We start from the raw sequence: 20511 nt of genomic DNA on the forward strand, positions 1-20511 counted from the left end.
TCCTACCTCAGTGTCCTGAGTGCTGGGGGTTATAGGCCTGCTTTGCCATCAGTCCGTCTTAGATTCTGCTCTGAATGTAAGTATTCCACTGCATATCTTTGTGAAATGGCAGGTTTCCATCAGAGAGTCAAGCTTCAGTATATAAATAAAATCCCAAACCTAAAATACTCTTAATTTTAATGATTTTGGCCTAAAAGTAACTCATTATACATGTCAAAATTACTAAACAAGTTCAGTGTTCCTGGTATTGAAATGATGTTCAAAAAGATGGAAATACTGATTTCCTGGATTTAGTCATTATATACTGTATCAATTTATCAAACCATCACATTACAACCAATAAATATGTACAAATGTGAAATTTCAATTTAAAAATCCAGTAAGTTATACACAACATGAAACAAGAGTGTGTTAACTATCTTTAGGTACAGTGCGAGCCATTATGTACTCTTACATTGCTATGCAGCCAGCATCACAACCCATCTCTAGAACTTTCTCATTTTCTCATTATGATTTTTACATTTTATGCTTTTAAGAACAAAAAAATTAAATTCTACCTCATCAGTAAGCTCTCTCCCAGAGTTGGATCTAGGTCTCTGAGGGCCCATCACTTCCCCTGCTACCGTCTGCAAATCAGGTGATTTTCCATTTTCCTAAAATTATAATTGTACAAACAGACTAAATAAATTTCTATAAATTTTAATTATTCATTACCATGAACACTTCTACAAAATTCCACAAATCAGAAAATAGAGCCTACTGAAAATTTAAATTAATGATTCCATTTTAGTCCTTTATTATTCTCTACATGTTGAAAGATATTAGACACCAAAATTATTGTTGCCCATGAAATAGTGTCTTAGTAGTATCACAAACAAAGAAATATTTTATTTGAGCCCATTCAAATCAACAGTTCTCTACTGAGATTGCAATTAATTCAAGCCATATGTGGATACTGCTAAAGAAGACTTAGGACAACTTCTGTTTATATTACGAGCTAGACAACAAATATGTTAAAAATTCACATACAGTTGTTGCTGCATATTCTTCTAGATTAAAAAATAATGCTTTAAAAAGACAAACACCACATTGATTCTACAAAAAGAGACCGCTTGTGATCTCTACTGTATTGTTATAACAAGATGGTAATGTCTCATTTCCAGGTCTGCTAACCCTCCTCACCTCAGTTACTACATAAATTACCCCAAGTTCCAGAATTTGGCTGTGGTAAAATGCTATGCAGTTTTTTTTTGTATAGCCTAGTACATGAAGTGTTTTATATCTAGGAAAAGGAACTTATTAAAAATAGAAGCAGCTGGTTTTAAAAATACCTATAACATGCCACACACTTGGCATATATTAGCACATTTCATTTTCGCAGAAAACTTTCAAGGTGAATATTTTTCCCATGTTTTATCAGTAGGGCATCTCAGAATCAGATGCTAAATAGCTAGCTAGCTCACTAAACTAGCCAAGCCAGAAAGGGAAGTGAGATGGTCAGGCATTGGAGACAAAGAAATATTTGGCTTGAGAAGAAAGAGGGTTTCAATAATTCAGTCAGCTAGTTATATGAAGCTTGAATTAGCCTATACCCAATATAATAGTAATTCACCAACCTGGGCAGTAACTATTTTATCTCCACTTGTAGCACTTGCCAAATCAAGAGAAGGCTGGGAATCTCTAACTGTACTCTCTGAAGCCACATTTGCAGTAAGGAGAGAATCAGATGTAATGTTGTCTTTGGGTACTGCAATGATAATAAAAAATAATAATAGTAATAATAATGATAATGAAGATATTAATAACAGAATAATACCAACAATTTTATACACACACACACACACACACACACACACACAAATAAAGAAGTATTTTTAACCTTTATTGAATTCTTATAACAAACCTATGAGAACAGTGGCTTTTATTATTCTTGTTTATTAAAAACCATGGCTCAGCCGGGCGGCGGTGGCGCACGCCTTTAATCCCAGCACTCGGGAGGCAGAGGCAGGCGGATCTCTGTGAGTTCGAGACCAGCCTGGTCTACAAGAGCTAGCTCCAGGATAGGCTCCAAAGCTACAGAGAAACCCTGTCTCGAAAAACCAAAAAAAAAAAAAAAAAAAAAAAAACCATGGCTCAAGTGAATTATTTAACTTCTTCAAGACTGCACAGTTTATACATTCAAAGATTAGCATTTAAGCCGGGCGATGGTGGTGCATGCCTTTAATCCCAGCACTCGGGAGGCAGAGGCAGGCAGATCTCTGTGAGTTCGAGACCAGCCTGGTCTACGGGAGCTAGCTCCAGGACAGGCTCTAAAGCTGCAGAGAAACCCTGTCTCGAAAAAAAACCAAAAAAAAAAAGATTAGCATTTAAATTTATACTATTTTAAGTCTTTCACTCCCATTTTCTTCCTACCACTTCCATATCAATTCTTAGAGGGTTAAAAGTGTAAAAGTCTGGAGTCTGAAAATACTCAGTAATATTATTTTAACTTATGACCAGTATAATACCTTTCAGCTTTTGTCAACTTATTCAAGAAATAATTTATATATCCTAGTTATCACAGCAGTTATTCTTTAGCACAAATTGAAGCAAAAGCAGAAAAGTTAGCTGAGAATCATAACAAATGCCTATACTCAACAATTAGAGGCAGATCTCCACAAATTCAAGGACAGCCCAGTCAACATAGCAAGTTACATGCTAGTCTGGATGATATAAAAGGACCCTATCTTACTTCTTCCCAACCCAAAGCAGAAAAGTTAGTTTCAACTCTTATATTTCCCAACCAAAATATTTCTCAGTTAATACTTGCCATCCAGATCAGGTGTTTTAAGAGCCTCAAGCTCCAATTCACTTTTCTTTTTTCTTGGTGGTGGTGCAGGTCGGGTTGGAGGTGGGGGTCTAGGAGGTGGGAAATTAGTTGGTGGAGGTGGGCGTGCAGGAACAGGCTTCTTTGTACTGGCTACTATATCAGGTTCTGGAGTAAGGTGCCTTGGGGGTTTGGCGGGAGCCACTTCTTCAGCAGCAGCAAAATCTTTAGTAGACCGAGAATCTGAGGATGCAGGATCTAGAATATCGCTTTCTTTGACTTCCATTACTTCCTTGCTCAGTATTTCGGTTTCCAGTTCAGAAACATCAAGCTGCTCAGCTGAACTTCCTTCAGCTACATTAGCAGTTTCCTCTACAGTCTTCTCACAGGGGTCCTCAGAAGGAAAACATATTTGTGCTTCTAATTCAGCTTCTTCAAATACATTTGGACTGTCTGCCTTTTCAGAGTCTTGTTGTAGTTCATGCTCTATGGATAATAGTCCAGGTATGTCACTAAAGTCTGTCTCAGCCACAGAAGAACTGGCAGTAGCCTGATCAGAGAGTCCTTTCCCTTGGGAATCCAAAGAGTCATCTTCTAATAGTACTTTCTGACTTTCCTCAATAATACTTTCAATTATCTAATGAAAGGTTAAAACGCAGTTTTAAAAATAATGAAGTTATTTACAACAACAAAGTAATAGCTAATTCAATATATATGACAGGCAATGTCTGTAACACTTTATTGATTTTAATCTTTACAACAAATGTATAAAGATTTGCTCCTATTGTCATAATTTTACAAATGAAGGAACTAAAGCATACATGGACCAAGTGATTTGTCCAATGTTTTCGAGTTAGTCAGTGATAAAAGTGGCATAAGTCCTGGAAGTTTGCTTCCAGAATCTATACACTTACACACTGTAATAGGGAATCTGTGTTATTATATCATCACAAAAGTTCAATGAACCCTGTAAAATGAAGCCATATATCTCCTCATGAAGACTTCAAATGTCAAGAGTTTATTTACATAGTTATATCAAACTAGTTGCAATAACCCCCTGCTGTCTCTAGTTAACAAAATCACGGAAACAAAATCCACCTAGGATTTGAATTGAACTTGCTGCAGTCTGAACTCACCCAACTGATGACTGAGATGAACCTAGCATACAGGTTACATCATGAAAGATCTGATTAACAGCGTCCTCATTCAGCAGGAAGCAGTTTGGAGAGAAATAACTGCGTCCATATTCCCAAATATTGTTTACAAATGTTATTTTACATTTAAAGGGGGAAATGATATAGATATGAATAATTTACATTGGTATAAATTTTACTCTATTGATATAAATTTAAGGTCAATTTTGTTATATGTATATGTATTTCTGATCTGATCTTTATTAAGGTATTGTGATTGTGTAGTTCTTTTAAGAACTACATCAGAGAAGTCAGCAGATGCAAGGTAATAAACACACTTGAATCAATTATAAGGCTTCATTCTTCAGACTCTGGGGGTGTATGAGTAGAGCTCCAGCATCCAGCCCACACTGCTCCCACTCCTCCTATTTCTTACATCTAAGTGAAAAATATACACAGGGGGTCTATGTCTTCAAGTACTATTTAGAAGAAAAAATATCTTCTATAAGTTTTGTCATTACTAACACATTAAATTCCCTGATCCACTCATCCTTCTACCATACCAAACCTGATTCTGCTTTTTCAATTCCCCGGCTCCAGTAAGTTAATGGAATATGTTGCAGACCTGCACTGATCAGCTTTGTTACAATTCCATACAAGTAAAATTGGCTGTTATTCCTGTTCAGTAAGATTTGCCCTTGATTTCCCAGTATATTACAAGTAATAGTTTTTCACTATCTTAAAAAGTTTTAGTACTAGAAATTTCCTTATTTTACCACAGATAATATTAACTAAGGTCCACAATGTTTATCACATTTGGCATTTAATCAGCATTAACGACTTTAGTGGTAACAGAAGTCAGATAACAATGTATGTGAAAATGAGTAACAGAGGTCACTGCGGAAGAGGAAGTGGAAAGAGTGTAAGAGCCAGAGGCAGTAAATGACTACAAGGAAACAGACTGCAGCATACAGCAGAGCAAATGAAGTGTGAACTCACAGAAGCTGTGACACCATGTGTATATAAGACCTGTGCAAGCTCACGTTAGACCAAACCCTAGCATAAAGAGAGGTTGTGGGCACAAAGCTCCACCCCTAGCCTAGAAGCTTCTAGCAATTGATAACTGTGGAAAGAGAGAGAGAGTGAGTTTTCTCAAGAGTGTGACCCCTGGTAAGTTGACCATGCTCTAGTGGAAGACCACACGTCCAAGAATATATGGGCAACACAAATAGCATTGGATAGGTTTTGAAAAGGGCGAAGACACAATATTTGAAGGGGAAGTAAAGAGGTAAATTTGGGAGGAGCTGGGGAAAGGTGAATATTTTGAGAACACACAAGCAATTCTCAAAGAACTAAAGAATGACTAAAACGTGAAGACAGAGTCAGCTGGGTACAATGTAATTCTTAAAAATTACATTGCCTGGTGGTTGCCTAGCATTTACTAGGCCCTCGGTTTGATCTTTAGTACCAGAGGGTTGGGGAGGAGAGCTTGGCTGTAAATAGAAAAAAAAACTTCAAAAAAAAGTGACCCAGCATTTTTCTAAGCTGAAGGGAAGTTAGCCACAGGAGAGAAAGCTAACAGAATAAACTTTCAAGTTCTAGAGACGAAAGGAAAGAAAGCTTTCTGTGTATCACATCCAGTATACTTTACCCTGTGATGGTCTCATTAGAAAGCTAGATTATCTTTTTTTTTTTTTCAGAAGAAGGATCTGAGGGAAAACCATTAGGAAATTTCCCCAAATGCTACATAGTAAACAAAAATGTCCAAGCTTAAAATCCAGGTAATCTTCCACATAATACTTTGGATAGAGAAAAAAAGAATACTTAATTGTCAGCAATAGATGATAGAATCTAGAAATAAAAGATGAAAACAAGTTTACAAATAAGAAGAAAATACTGGAAAAAGGGGCTTTCAGGCTTGTTAGCCTCCTATGTCTATGTGCAGAAGAAAACAAGGGATGGGGAAGAGCCACAGGAAGAGTAAGGTTATTACAAAGCTTTGACATGATCACCGTGTAGAACAGACAGGTTCATGCTATAAAAATGAGGCGTCAAGATGAGGCTGAAAATTTTGTCTTCCCTCGCCTGTTCTAGTCTCCCTCTTCTCTGACCTTACCATTCACTACAGCACGAATAACACAACACACAGACTACACAGGCACATTCACTTTCCTCACAACAGACCACCAGTTCCTGGAGAACAAGCCACGTTCTTCAGTCTGCTGATGATACACACCTTTCATACCTATTTATGGTCCCTAACTGTCATTTTTTTAATGGATTTTAAACAATGCAATGGGTAAAAAAGAAAATAGAACTAAAAGTAACAAGAGATGCTGCTGCTGCTATTCTTTATACATCAAAAGCTCACTGTTTTCTGAGTGATATAAAATGAAACCCAGATACTTCAGTTTGACATAACTTGGATTTATTAGACTCATCCTCAAACATTCTGCAATTCCCCATCTCTAAGCCATTGGTAATGTCTTTCCTCTTTTATCTCTGCCTGCCAAAAGTTTATATGTTCATCAAAAATCAGCTCACATGCTACTTCCCCATAAAGTTATGTCTGTTCCTACTGTCCAATAGGAGATTGTTTCTCATTGGGTTTTTATAATATTTTGTAAATTTGGTACAACATTTATTAAATTTATTTTCATCCAACTTCCTGATTTTCTTTTTTACATATGGTTGTATGCAGGCTGGCTTCAAACTCTTGATGTAGCCGGAGGGAGATCCTGACTTTTTCTGATTCTTTTCCTCTACAACCCAAGTGCTGCGGTTAGAAATTTGTGCCACCATGTCTGGCTATGTTTACTCAATTCCTCTTCTAAATGTAAGATACTTCTGAGCACAGTAGTTGGTATTATATTCCTATGGTCCTTTAACAATTAATGCTTAACTCGTCTTAAAAGGCTAAAACTTTAAAAGATTGTTAAACCTCACTTTATGTCCCACAGAATTTTCTCAGTACTTCTTTGGTTTCTATTTAAATTCTCCTTCAAATTACTATAGACAGGATAAATTGGAAGTAGGTAACTGAATTTTAAAGGGGTGAAATTAAAAACTAGGGAGGTGATGAATGCCTATAATCCTAGCACTTGAGTGGCTGAAGGAGGAGGAAGATAAGAAAAAAATGGCAAAAAAATCAACAAGTTTCAAAAATAAAAATGACTGAATATAACTTAAAGCATTTGAGAGAAACATAGTAATGAAATATGAAGCACATATAAACATGGTAAGAATAAAAGTTCTATCTACATTGTAACCGGAAAGAAAATAAATATATGCAAATGGTTGAGAACCATGAGTGAATCAAAAAAAAAAAAAATTCAAAGAAACTGATCCACTGTAGAATTGTGGTTTCTGATTTTTAAAACCAGCTCTATTTTTACTCTATATGCTAATATACAAGAATATCTCTTCTCCCTAAAGGGATTTTTTTTCTCTTTTTACAGAAAAGGTATGTCAACATTAAAATCCATATTCTGCTATATTTATAAATTTTATAAGGGTATAATAGTATATGTAGCTCCACTGACAGCAAATTTGCTACCAGTCCATCCCAGCTGTGGAGACACTTTCAGGTGTCATGACGAAAGGATGGAGAGAATGCTACTGGTGTCCAGGCAGGTAGAAGAGTCCTGCAGTGCACACAGTAGTGGCTGCTCCTCCACAACAAGGAACATGAAGACAGCTACTGCTAGAGAAGCTCTGCAGTAGAGAAGGAGCTGTTTTGCTGGGCTCTAGAAGCTACAACAGTGCCCACGTGATGGAGGAGGGTCATTTGTCTATGTGTTACTTTCATTGGTTAATAAAGAAACTGCCTTGGCCCTTTGATAGGGCAGAAAATTAGGTAGGTGGAGTAAACAGAACAGGATGATAGGCAGAAGGCAGTGAGGCAGTCGCCATGCCTCTCCTCTCTGAGATGGACGCAGGTTAAGATCTTTCCCAGTAAGCTACCACCTCATGGTGCTACACGGATTACTAAATATGGGTTAAAGCAAGATGTGAAAATTAGCCAATAAGAGGCTGAAACTAGTGGGCCAGGCAGTGTTTAAATGAATACAGTTTCCGTGTAATTATTTTGGGTAAAGCTAGCTGGTGGCTGGGAGCCGGGCGGCGGGAAGTGGCCCGCAAGCTCCTTCTACACCCACGGCCCATGAAACACGCAAAAACACTCAAAAATAAATGAACACTATTTTTTTTCCTTGGAATTCATCCTGACACTAATAATGGCCCATTTTACAATGCTTATTGTTTTAATTGTGCTAATGTGTGTATTACAGGCAGAGGTTAGATAAGGATAATTGTGTCTTCCTCCATATTCTCTACCTTATTCTCTTGAGACAGGATTTGTCATAGAACCTGTTTTGCCTCCTGGTTTGCAGGCCAGAAAACTCCTGTTGGGATCAACCTGTCTATATCCCTGAACTCCCAAATGCAAGCATATGTAGTCAGGAATAGCTTTTTTTTTTACATAGATTCTGGGGATTTGAACTCGGGTCCCCATGCTTAAACAGCAAATGTTCTTACCCACTGAGACATCTCCCCAATCCCAGGCCCAAAATATGTATCTTGCATTCAGTCTCTCTTCTTGCGAACTAACTTCTGGAGCTTCACAGCACTGATTATTTAAAAAGGCATTAAGGATCCTATCAGGGTAAGAACTTCTTAGTATCTCTGACTCCTAAAGATAACATAATTTGCTACTATGAACCTTTCAGTATCTGTAAATTCTATTTGTTGTTACTGTTGTTGATGATTTGCTAGAGTCTCAGTATATAGCCCTGGTTGTCCTGGAGCCTGCTAAGTAAAGAAGGCTGGACTCAAACTCATAGAGTTCTACCTGCCTCTAACTCTTAGGTGTTGGGATTAGAGGTGTGCAACACCATACCTGGCTCGGGATCTGTAACTTTTAATAGTAAATTCAAGATTTGGAACTCAGAAACCAATAAATACAACCATATTTGCTGTTGGTTTAATTGTTTTTGATTGTTTGAGACAGAATCACCCTTTGTAGCCCAGGTTGACCTAGAACTCATTATACAAATCACAAAGATTCACCTTCTCCTACCTTCCAAGTGCTGAGACTAAAGGCCTGTGTCATAGTACTCAGAGGCCATATTAAACAAACAACTGTTTCAAGCATAAATTACCAAGTAGATGGTGAGTGACTTCTAAAAAAGGCCAATGTGCCTTCCACCACAAAGCTGATCATGCAAACATTTGCTAAAGCAATTAGTATGTACAGAACAGTATGCTGAAACAATACAGAAAATGTTCTATCTTAAATGCATCGTATAAATTTGATATCCTCTATAAACTAAAGTTGATATTATATCTTTCCAACCTTTTTAGATACATCTTGTTTCAGCTCTTGTACAGGGGACTCATTTCCAGCTTTTTGTGCTGTGTTCTCTGTTTCCTGTTTAAAGAAGGAAAGAAACAGACCAAATGATGACTTTTATTTAAAAGTCTCCTTAAAAAGGATGCAAGTGGAGAAATAAAGCATTCTTAAATCAAAGAAGACATGAGATTGTGTTTAAAACACAAATAATAGTAAACAAAGCAAAGAAACATAAAAAATACCAACAGATAGTATGCCATCTATGATACTGGATTTGCAAAAAAAAATAAAAAGCAGTAAATTTGCAATTTTTAATGAAAAATTGAGCCTAATTTTCAGAAAGATTTATTTCTATTTTATATGTATGGGAATTCTGCCTGAGTGTATGCATATACACAATATGGATGCCTGTAGAGGCCAGAAGCCACTGGGTCCCACGGAACTAGAGTTGCAGAGAGTTACGAGCTGCCACAGGGGTGCTGGGATCTAAATGTGGGTCTTCTGAAAGAGTAGCAGGTTGCTCCAGACCCTTCAGCTTATCTTTTTAACACTAAAAACTAATAGAGGGCTGGTGAGATGGCTCAGAGGGCAAAAGAGCTTGTCACAAGCCTGACAACCTGAGTTAAATCCCTGGAACACACAGCCTGGAAGGGGAGAACCAACTCCTGTAAGTTGCCCTCTGATCTCCAGAGTTGAGATTAACATGCATGTGCCCCTAGTAATAATAATAATAATTTTAAATTTAAAACATTTAATAGATGATAAGAAGCCCAGAATATCTTTGTAGCTAGAAAATATTAGGATCAAAAATATTTTCCTGGTGCTAAAGAGATGGCTCAGTGATTATGTACACTGAGCTGCTCTTCCAGAGGATACAGGTTCAATTCCTAGAAACCAAATGGTGACTCACAACACAAGAGTCTGTGACTTCGGTTCCTCGAGGATAATCTAATACCCTCTTCTGGCCACTGCTGGCACTAGGCAAGCAAGGGATACACAACTATGCAAGCAGGCAAAACACTTATACACACTAAATAAATAGCTGTTAAAAATACTTTCCAAAAGTATTACTATATAAATATATAAAAATAAAAAATCTTATGACAAAGAAAAGCATATTTTGAGAATATTTTTAAAATCTATATGCTTTAGATAAAAAGAAGCAAGATTAAACCAGAAGTTAAATGAAGGTTTCCAAAACACTAAAAGATGAATAAAATTGCTGGGCGATAGTGGTGCACACCTTTAATCCCAGCACTCGGGAGGCAGAGACAGGTGGATCTCTGTGAGTTCCAGGCCAGCCTGGTCTACAAGACCTAGTTCCAGGACAGACTCCAAAGTTACAGAGAAACCCTGTCTTGAAAAAGCGGAAAAAAAAGATGAATAAAATTAAAACCACCAAAAATACATATATATGTGTGTGTATATATGTATACATTTATATGCACATACATACAAACATGTGGAAAGTTAGAAAGGTAGACATAGACACTATATTGCTACTAGAGTAAAATAATCATTTCATATATTTATAAATCTTGCTTTTTATATTTATAAAAGGATAGCAATTTAAATGAGACTTTTGATCTAATGAAATATCAATTCTTCGTCACATAGCTTGTTAGAGGAAGGCACCTATAACTTTCAAAGACAAGTGATATAAGGAATATAGGATATATATATATATATATATAGATAGATAGATAGATAGATAGATAGTACTTATAAAATTATCAGAATTATTTACATGAATACTAATTCTAAGATGAAGTTTTGCCAAAGATTACTACTGTTTAGTATAATTGAGTAAAATATTCTACTGAAAATTTTTTATAGCCTTAAAACATTTTCAATCTCAAGTTTGTTTCTTTGGATTCCTCAATATTTGGGGGAATACTATTAATTTTATTATAGAATCTGATCAAGGATCATTCCCCTATGGATTCTTAGGTATCAGGTAACATCTAAACTCTCTCACAGTCTATGAGGGCTTAACATGATGTGGCCCTCTTCCTACACACTTGATAGCTCATGTACACCTCATCACCACCCCCAATACCTAGGTTCAGTAAACCCTTGCTATTAGGGTTCAAGTGACATTTTTGTCATGGAAGGCTTGCCTGACCATCGTTTAAAAATATTTATTTGATTTTATGTGTATGTGTGTGTCTATTAGCGGAGAGATACGGGAGCTTGGAGCAGGAGGATTAAACAGGGAAGAGGAGAGATGAGAGCAGTAAGGAGAGAATGTGGGGAGGGACAACTAACACTAAAGGCCACATGAAAACAGTGCCCCAACTAGATATCTTTCATCACCAAGTGAAAAACAATGCCAGGAATGGGCTATATCTAGTTGAATCATTGGCCTAAGGGGCCCCTAAACATTGGCTATTGCCAGTGCTATTGGTTGCTCTCCACAAACTGATGGCAAGGTCCTATTGCTGAAGACAGTTCTTACACATCTTACTGAACATGGAGAATTTGAGCTGGTGCCTAACTAGAGCCTTCACTGACTAGTTTATGGTACTCTGCACGCTACCAGGAAAAAGCTAACCATCTACAAACCCCGTGATCTACAATGATGACCTGCTTGCAAGATATACTGGACAGTAGTGGTTCAAACATGGGAGAAACCAACAACTCTCTGATTGGATTTAAGACCTACTCCACAAGATGGAAACCATGCTAACATTGCTCAGGTGGTTGTGAATGGGTCTAGAGGAAAACAAAATACTATTGAATTGCTAAAGGAACATAGCAATAAAATGACGCCTAATGCAATTTTGTTATACCCATAAATAGTGTTACCCTCAGCAATCATCAGAGAAGCTTCCTCTTGCAGTAGATGGTAACTAACAGACAGACCAACAAGTAGACAATGTGGAGAGAGTGAGAGATTTGGGAACACTCAGGCTTAAATGGGATGTCTTCATCAAAGCCTTCTCCTCAGGGCTCAGGAAGCTATGCAGAAGAGGAGGCAGAAAGATTCTAAGAGCCAGAGGGGATGGAGGACACCAAAGAAATAGTGTCTTCAAGACACAACAGGACTGATGGAGAGAGGGGAGCAGAAAAAATGTAGAGCTCAAAAATTATCAATAAAAATATATATATAAAAGACCCCATGCCAAGCCCAAGAAGCTATATTGCATTAACAAGCACTCACACAAAAAATTAGTTCTCGCTGGGCGGCGGTGGCGCACGCCTTTAATCCCAGCACTCGGGAGGCAGAGGCAGGCGGATCTCTGTGAGTTCGAGGCCAGCCTGGTCTACAAGAGCTAGTTCCAGGACAGGCTCTAAAAAAGCTGCAGAGAAACCCTGTCTCAAAAAAAAAATTAGTTCTCTACCAAATGGAGTCTCAATGGGGATATTTAGTACACATAAAGGCAGATTCTATGCTCAGCAGTCAATGGCCAACACAAACTGAACTCAGTGGTATTTTGTAGACTTTTTGACTCATATTGCGTTGTTTGGAGATTTTGTTTTGTTTTGTTTTGCTGGCCTTTTGCTTGTATAATATGGTTTTCTAATTTTGTGCTTTTATGGATTTTGGTTGTGTGTGTATGTGTTTGTACTTTGTTTTTTATGGTTTGTTTTTTGTTTCCTAAAGAGAGAGAGAGAAAGAAAGTGCATAGAGTTAGGGAGGTAGGGGATGTGGGAAGGATCTGGGAGGAAGGGAGGATCTGGGAGGATTTGGGGGGAAGGGAAACTGTGATCAGAATATACTGTATGAAATTTTTTTCAATAAAAATAAAAATTAACTTAAAAATGAAAACAACATGTTCATTTATTTAATTTTATGTACATGTGTGTGTGTGAGTGCATTTATGCACTGCATGACCACAGTGCCCATCAAGAGCAGAAGGTTTTAGATCCTCTGGAATAGAATTCATAAATGGTTGTGAACCACCACCTGGGTGCTAGGAACCACATCTGAGTTCTCTGTAAGAGCAGTAAGCACTCCTACCCACCAATCAATCTCTCCAGACCTTTTTACTGACCATCTTAAAGTAACTTTTCAGAATCTGAAATGAACTTTGTTATTTGCTTAGTTTTTTTCTTCCTGTCCCATTAGAGTATAACAACTGTCTATAGTTAGGGTTTCTATTGCTGTGAAGAGACACTATGACCATGGCAACTCTTAAAAAGGAAAGTGCTGTGGGACAATGGTCTGTACCTTGTCACTTATATTTTAAATAAATGCTGATTGCCCAGTAGCCAGGCAGGGAGTATAGGCAGGATGACCAGGCAGGAAGTAGAGGCAGGGCAATGAGTATTCTAGGAAGAGGAAAGTTCTTTCTGCAGTCGTGACCCAGCCTCAAAGGAAGCAAGATGTGACTGCCTTGCTAAAAATGGTACCGAGCCACATGGCTAACACAGACAAGAATTATGGGCTAATATAAGGTATAAGAGTTAATAAGAAGCTTGAGCTAATGGGCCAATCAGTTTATAACTAATGTAGAGCCCCGTATGATTTCTTGGAACTAATCAGCTGGGGGACCTGGTGGGACAGAAACCTCTGTCAACAGGAAGGCATTTAATTATTGTGGCTTGCTTTCAGTTTCAGAGTTTCAGTCCATTATCATCACAGCAGGAAGCATGGCAGCATGCAGGCAGACATGGTGCTGGCTATATCTTGATCAGAAGGCAACAGGAAATCAATTGAGACACTGGGTGATATCTTGAACATAGGAAACCCCAAAGCCCACTCCCACAGTGACATACTTCCTCCAACAAGGCCATATCTACACCAACAAAGCCACACCTTCTACTAGTGCCACTCTCTATGAGTTTATGGGAGCCAACTGCATTCAAACTATCACAATGACCACAAGAACGAGGACATTGCTTCTTGAGTCTACCATTATTTATCCAATATCTCAAATGGTGTCCAGCACTAAATAATCACTGCTAAATAGTGAAGGTCGAATAATGTATATTCTGGTTTTCCTTTGGTAAAAATATACATAATATATACATCTTAAGTTTATATATTCTTTAATTGATATCTGGATTTAAATTTTATTTGTTGAAATAGCATCTCACTATATAGCCCTGGTTGGTCTGGGATTCACTGTGTAGAGAAAACTCAAACTGCACTCATAGAGATTCACCTGCCTCTGCCTCACAAGTGCTGACATTAAAGGCATGTGCCAACTATGCCCAGCCTGCTTTTTCTTTAATGAAGTGCTTTTTCCTTTTATTTTTGTGATTATAATATAACATTTTCCCCTTCCCTATCTTCCTCTCAAACTCTGCCATATACTTGTCCTTACAAATTCATGGCATCTTTTTCATTAGTTCTTATTATATACATATGTGCACATAGATATGTATTCCTAAATATAACCTGCTCAGTCTATATGATGTAACTTGTATGTAGGCTTTCAGGACTGAACATTTAGTATTGGATAACCAATTTGTGTGTTTTTCCCTGGGGAAGACTATCCCACTCTCAGTATTTCCTAGTTTTCGGTAGTTCTTTCTGTAGGTCAGAGGCCTTGTACAAAAGGAAGTACTTATTAAAAACATGTATTTATTTACATATTTTAAGTGTATTGTTTTTCCTGTATGTATATATGTGCACTGTGTGCACATCTGATCCTCTGCAACTGAAGGACTAATAGCTATAAATCAATGTACATGCTGTAAATCAAACGAGCTTTCTTTAAGAACAAGTGTTCTTTTTTTTTCAAAAAAAGATTTATTTATTTATTATGTATACAGCATTCTGCCTCTGTGTATGCCTGGGTGCCAGAAGAGGGTACCAGAACTCATTATAGATGGCTGTGACCCACTGTGTGGTTTCTGAGAATTGAACTCAAGGCCTCTGGAAGAGAAGCCAGTGCTCTTAACCACTGAGCCATCTTTCCAGCTCCAATCTAGTTTTAAAGTAAAGAAGATCTAATCAAAACTATTTAGTAAGATTACTTGGACAAGATAATGAATATCTGAAAGATCATCTTTAAGAATAGTTACCACATAGCACCATCAATCCTACCAATTTTAAGTATTTTAATTTAATTATCCTCTAACTATTTATTACCTGGAAAATCAAAAGCCTTTTACAACATAATTTAAAGGAAAATCTCTTCATTTAAGCTATTAAAAATTACATGAAAATTTCCTAGGCCCCCAATTTGATTTGTTTTAATTAGTATTTTAAAAGATCCTAGGTTAGCACTCTTACACTGAAAAAACTGCTAAGCAGTAATTAGATTTCTATTTTATATAGCTTACCAAAGCTCTTTTGGACTTTGCACCTGAAACGTAGCAAGCCGCTAAGTCACAAGTTAAAAGGGGTCATATAGCACCAGCCAAAGGACCTGATCTTCAGGGAAATGAAGCCAATCAGAAAGTTTCTTAGTAAAATCTAAATATATACAAGTCAACTATAATTTCACTGAAAGAAAATCAAAGTAGTTGACTATATATAGCCCTAGATCCTTCTGATAAACACCTCTGTCAGGCTGGGAAGATAAGGCAATAGAAATAAAGTATGTGACAAGACAGCATCATTAAGTTAATGATACTTGAGACACTCTTTAGTATCTTCTTATAGGGTGGAATGTTCTTTACTAAAACACAAAACTAAGTTCCTACTTTCCCAATATCACATTGTTTCTCTAGTCTGTATGTATCACAGTATCAGAAACACACTTTAGTAAAAGGTATAATTCATGATTCAGTTTTTAGTCATCCATGTAGAAGTTATGCTCTACTTGTGTTGACTAATATAGTTACTTATACTTTCCCTATTATAGGACTTGAACATTTTACTTTTAATAAACATGCTCCCCACTCCCAGTTCACCCATAAAACCTATACTATTTTCCCCTCCCAGAATATCCATGACCCCCTGAGTCCCTTCCTCTATACCTAACTTCTCTGTGGTACATATTATAGCTTGGTTATCATTTATTTAATGGTTAATATCCACATATAAGTGAATACATATCATATCTATCTTTCTGCATCTGGGTTACCTAACTTAGGATAACTGGACAGGAACAGGAGGAACAGGTTGGGAGGAAGAGGGAAGATATGGTTAAGGGAAGGAACGCAGAGAGAGGCAGAATTGTGGTGCATTTGGTGGTATGGAAACCTAGTGCAGTGGAAAAGTCCTAAAAATATACGAAGTTAATAATAATGAAGACTCAAAGTAATGAGGGAGACAGAGTCCCAACTAGCCATCTCTTGGGGTCCCATGAAAATCCCCAAGCAATAAAGGCTATTGCTAAGACAACAGGTTGTTCCTCTCAAACGAGGACAGCAAGGACCCTTTGTTAAAGACGACATCCATGCGACTCTCTAAATATGATGGACAGGTCAATCCGGTGCCTACACAGAACTTTTACCCCTATGTTCTAATGTCTTTGGTATGGGAAGGTACTCTTCGGGCTACCAAAGGAGAAACATAAAATCCAACCCATCCACAAAACTTTTGATCTATAATGCTGTCCTGCCTACTAAATAAGCTAGGGCAATGGTGGCACAAAGCTTGTCGGAGTAGCCAAGCAATATCTGATTTGACTTAAGGCCCACTCTAGGAGATAGAAATCATACTTGACACTGCTTTGGGTGACCAAGAACCAGAGAGTAGATAGCCCTGAGACCTAGGGTAAAATCAAACACTAACTACTGGTTTAAAAAAGAAAAAGTAGTAATAAAATGACTCCTAATTTTATACTGCCATACTCATAGATCATTGCCTTATTCGCCCAACATCAGAGAATCTCCCTCTTGCAGCAGATGGGAATAAACACAGAGCCATCAATACCCTCAGCCATACAATGCAGAGAGCCAGGACTTAGAACACACAGCTCTAAATGGGATGTCTCAATCACATCCCTCTACTCAGGACTCAGAGAACCCTGAAGAAGAGGAGGCAGAAAGAGTGTAAAAGAGCCAGAGGGGATGGAAGACACCAGGAGAACAGGTCCTCTAAATCAACTGAGCAAAGCTCATATGAACTCAGAGACTGAAGCAGCAAGGACAGTGCCTATCTTTGTACATGTATTATAGCTTTCAGTTTAGTATTTTTATGGGACCCTGAGTGTGTGAATGAGTGGGTCTCTGATTCTTGTGCCGTCTCTTGGGGTTCTTTTCCTTTCCTTGGTTTTGCTCTGTCAAAATGAAAAAATTACAGAGATGGAAAACAAATTTGGAGATGATGTGGGGCATTTGCAGCATGTTAACTATAAAGCGGGAGCACAAGAACTATGCTGATGACACAGTTCTGCATCTTGGTTGTGGTGGTTACACAGACACACACACAGAAAATACTGACATTCACACTGAACCAATGTTAACTAAAACCAAAACTCTTGGTTTTGATATTGTTCTATGATTAAGTTATAAGCATCAGGGAAACTGGTTGAAGGATACGTAGAACATCTTCATACTATACTTGTAGCTCCCTATGACTCCATACTTATTTTGAAATTAAGAAGGTAAAAAGGGAACACTATCCATTCTCATAATTATGTACTAAATATGTACATTTGCTATCTAATTTTAATCAAGTAAGGACAGTCTTTAATTACTGGTGTAAAGTAGATTCTCTAAACCTATTTGTTATAACCTATAAAAACCTTAGAGCCAAGTAGCCTTGAAAACCTATAAGCATAAAAAGCATTCACTTCTAGAAATAAAGACTAGGAGGTAGGGGCTGAGGAATAGGAGGAAAGGCTCTTTTCATCATGTTTCTTTTGCTCTATAGATATTTAACCCATTTCTATGTGTTACTTTTAAAACATGTTTTATGGAAATATTAAGTAGAAAGTTATAAAATAAAAGGAAGAATTATGATAGATCCTTTCTTAAGCATCCAGTTAAAGAGAAAGGAAAGAGTTTTAAACTCTCTTATACATTATTCTCATTTTCCTTTATAATCTCTCCTCCTGAGAAATGCTAGCCTAAATTTTGTTTATCATTACTCTTTCTTCCCAGTTTGATGTTTATTATCTCCTTTTTCCTTTTTTTGTTTGTTTGATGGAAACAGGGTCTCATGTAGAACAAGATGACCTCAAATCCACTATGTAAACAAAAATGATTTTGAATTTTTTATTCTTCTGCCTCCATATCTCTAGTGCTTGGATTACAGGCATGAGCCATTGCCATAGAATAATCCTTTTGTACACTGTGACAATATATTGCTCACATTGGTTTAATAAAGAGCCAACTGGCCAAGAACTAGGCAGGAAGAGGTTAGGCAGGAGGGCCAGATTGAAAGAACACTGGTAAGGAGGGCGGGGTCACCAGCCAGCCACAGAGGAAGCAGGAGATGAACATGCCATGGTGAAAAAAAGGGACCACCACATGGTAGAGCATAGGTAAGAAATATGGGTTAATTTAAGATGTAAGAGTTAGTTAAGCAACAAGCCTAAGCTATTGGCCAAGAATTTATAAATAATAATAAGTCTCTGTGTGGTTATTTGGTAGCTGACTGGCAGGACAGAAAAGCCCAATTTTATGGGAGTAAGGGGATTGAATCAAGAGACTTCTTTGTGGTATACTTCTGAATTTAACATAATGGAATCACAGTGCATATATTTTTCTGTGTCTTGTACCTCCAATCCTTACTCTGGGTTTGAAACACATTTGGGTTTTGTATATAATTAATTCATTTTTACTTCTGTAGAATGTTCCAAATAAATATAATGTATTTAATGTACATAAAAGAAGGTATTGTGTATACATATGCATATATATGATATGTAGAAAATGTTCAAGATTGTACATACAAAATCATATAATACACATATATCAATACTTATTATATATGATGTATTTAATGTAAAAAAATTTTCACGATATTTTTGTATTTAAATTGGTTATCTCTTAGGGGCTAGGATACAGCTCAGTGACTGAGCCTTTACCTAGAATGTGCTAGGATCCATATTTGATCTCCAGTATGACAAAAAAATAACAAAGCAAAAAAGGCTACCAATGACAAATTGTCACAACAGAAAATCTCTTTCCTTAGAAATAAGACCAGTATTATTTTTTTATTTATACACTATTAATACTGTCAAAATACATGCCCATAGGAAGCATAGAAGTATTTTTGTTATTCTGTATTTTTTTTCTTTTTTTAAAATACTAGGGTCTGAACCTAAGGTCTTATATATACTAGGTAAGTACTTTATGCACTTAGATCTATATAGTGTTCTTTCATTTTTAAAATTATAAATCAAATAAAAATAATGAATATTTTAAAAATTATATATAACTGTGCTTATAGCACAATATTTACATAAGTTTTCAATATCATATAAATAATTGGTAAATCAGAGCATAACAACAATGTTCTTTAACAAAAAAATAACTTTAAAAAAACAGTAGCAAGGAGGTGACAAATACCAAAATCTCTGAGAAAATACAACTAACCTTGACTGATGAAAGTCCAACCTTTTCTGGAGACCTGTTCAGAAACAAAAGATGGTATTAGACTGAAGAAACAAGAAAGACTTCTACATACTAAAAAAGACAAACTTGCATTTAAAAAATTAGGTATATATTTTGTTACTGGAAAATCTTATTTTTGTATAACAAAATATGGAAAACAAAAAAGCAGGGAAGAAAGTTAAATCAGATATTAATAAGCTTACCACCATCTGTCTTCATAATACATATACTATAGGGAGCTTTGTACATAAGAAACTGTACAACTCCACAATAAAATTCCTCAAAATACTTTTCTAAATGTGAAATTGTGGGTCGAAAGTATAAAAATTTCAAATTTTTAGGAAGCTTTCAGACTGCTATCCAGAATGATCACACCAATTTATGCTCTCACTACTTTAAGAACGCCAGTTTAATACCATCACTGAAAATGAGTGCCATTTACAGTACTTGCCAATTTGATGAACAAATTTACATATCTGTCTTATGTTACACTTCTTTGATTGCTAACATGGTTGAAAATTTTCATATGCATTATACATACTGATTTTGGAAAGGGAAATCATTTTCATTTTTTACTTCAATTTTTCTACTGGAGCAAACCTCTACTCAAACCTGGGGTAAAGTCAAATAATACAAGTCTAAAAAAATAAAAACATGTAGTGATAAAAAAACATGTAGAGATAAAATAACTCCTAATGATATTCTGCCATTCTCATAGATCAGTGCCTTGTTCAGTTACCATCAGAGAAGCTTCCTCCTGCAATAGATGGGAACAAATATAGACACTCACAGTTAGACATTACACAGAGAGTGAG

General features: G+C 36.7%; 1 protein-coding gene across 3 annotated transcripts in view; it reads right to left on the minus strand.

The window, feature by feature from the left end:
- Wdr44 (WD repeat domain 44) overlaps positions 1 to 20511 on the minus strand; it is a 107132-nt gene that overhangs the window by 45903 nt on the left and 40718 nt on the right. For 2 of the 3 annotated variants that reach the window (XM_038316982.1, XM_038316981.1), the window contains 5 exons: positions 19679 to 19712; positions 9293 to 9367; positions 2810 to 3443; positions 1617 to 1747; positions 558 to 653 (listed from right to left, as the gene is read on the minus strand). In XM_038316982.1, coding sequence (XP_038172910.1) covers positions 558 to 653; positions 1617 to 1747; positions 2810 to 3443; positions 9293 to 9367; positions 19679 to 19712 — 970 coding nt within the window. The remainder of the gene's footprint in view (positions 1 to 557; positions 654 to 1616; positions 1748 to 2809; positions 3444 to 9292; positions 9368 to 19678; positions 19713 to 20511) is intronic. The other variant, XM_038316983.1, reaches the window with a different exon arrangement.

This window comes from Arvicola amphibius, chromosome X (genome assembly GCF_903992535.2).
Source record: "Arvicola amphibius chromosome X, mArvAmp1.2, whole genome shotgun sequence".
Lineage (NCBI taxonomy): Eukaryota > Metazoa > Chordata > Mammalia > Rodentia > Cricetidae > Arvicola > Arvicola amphibius.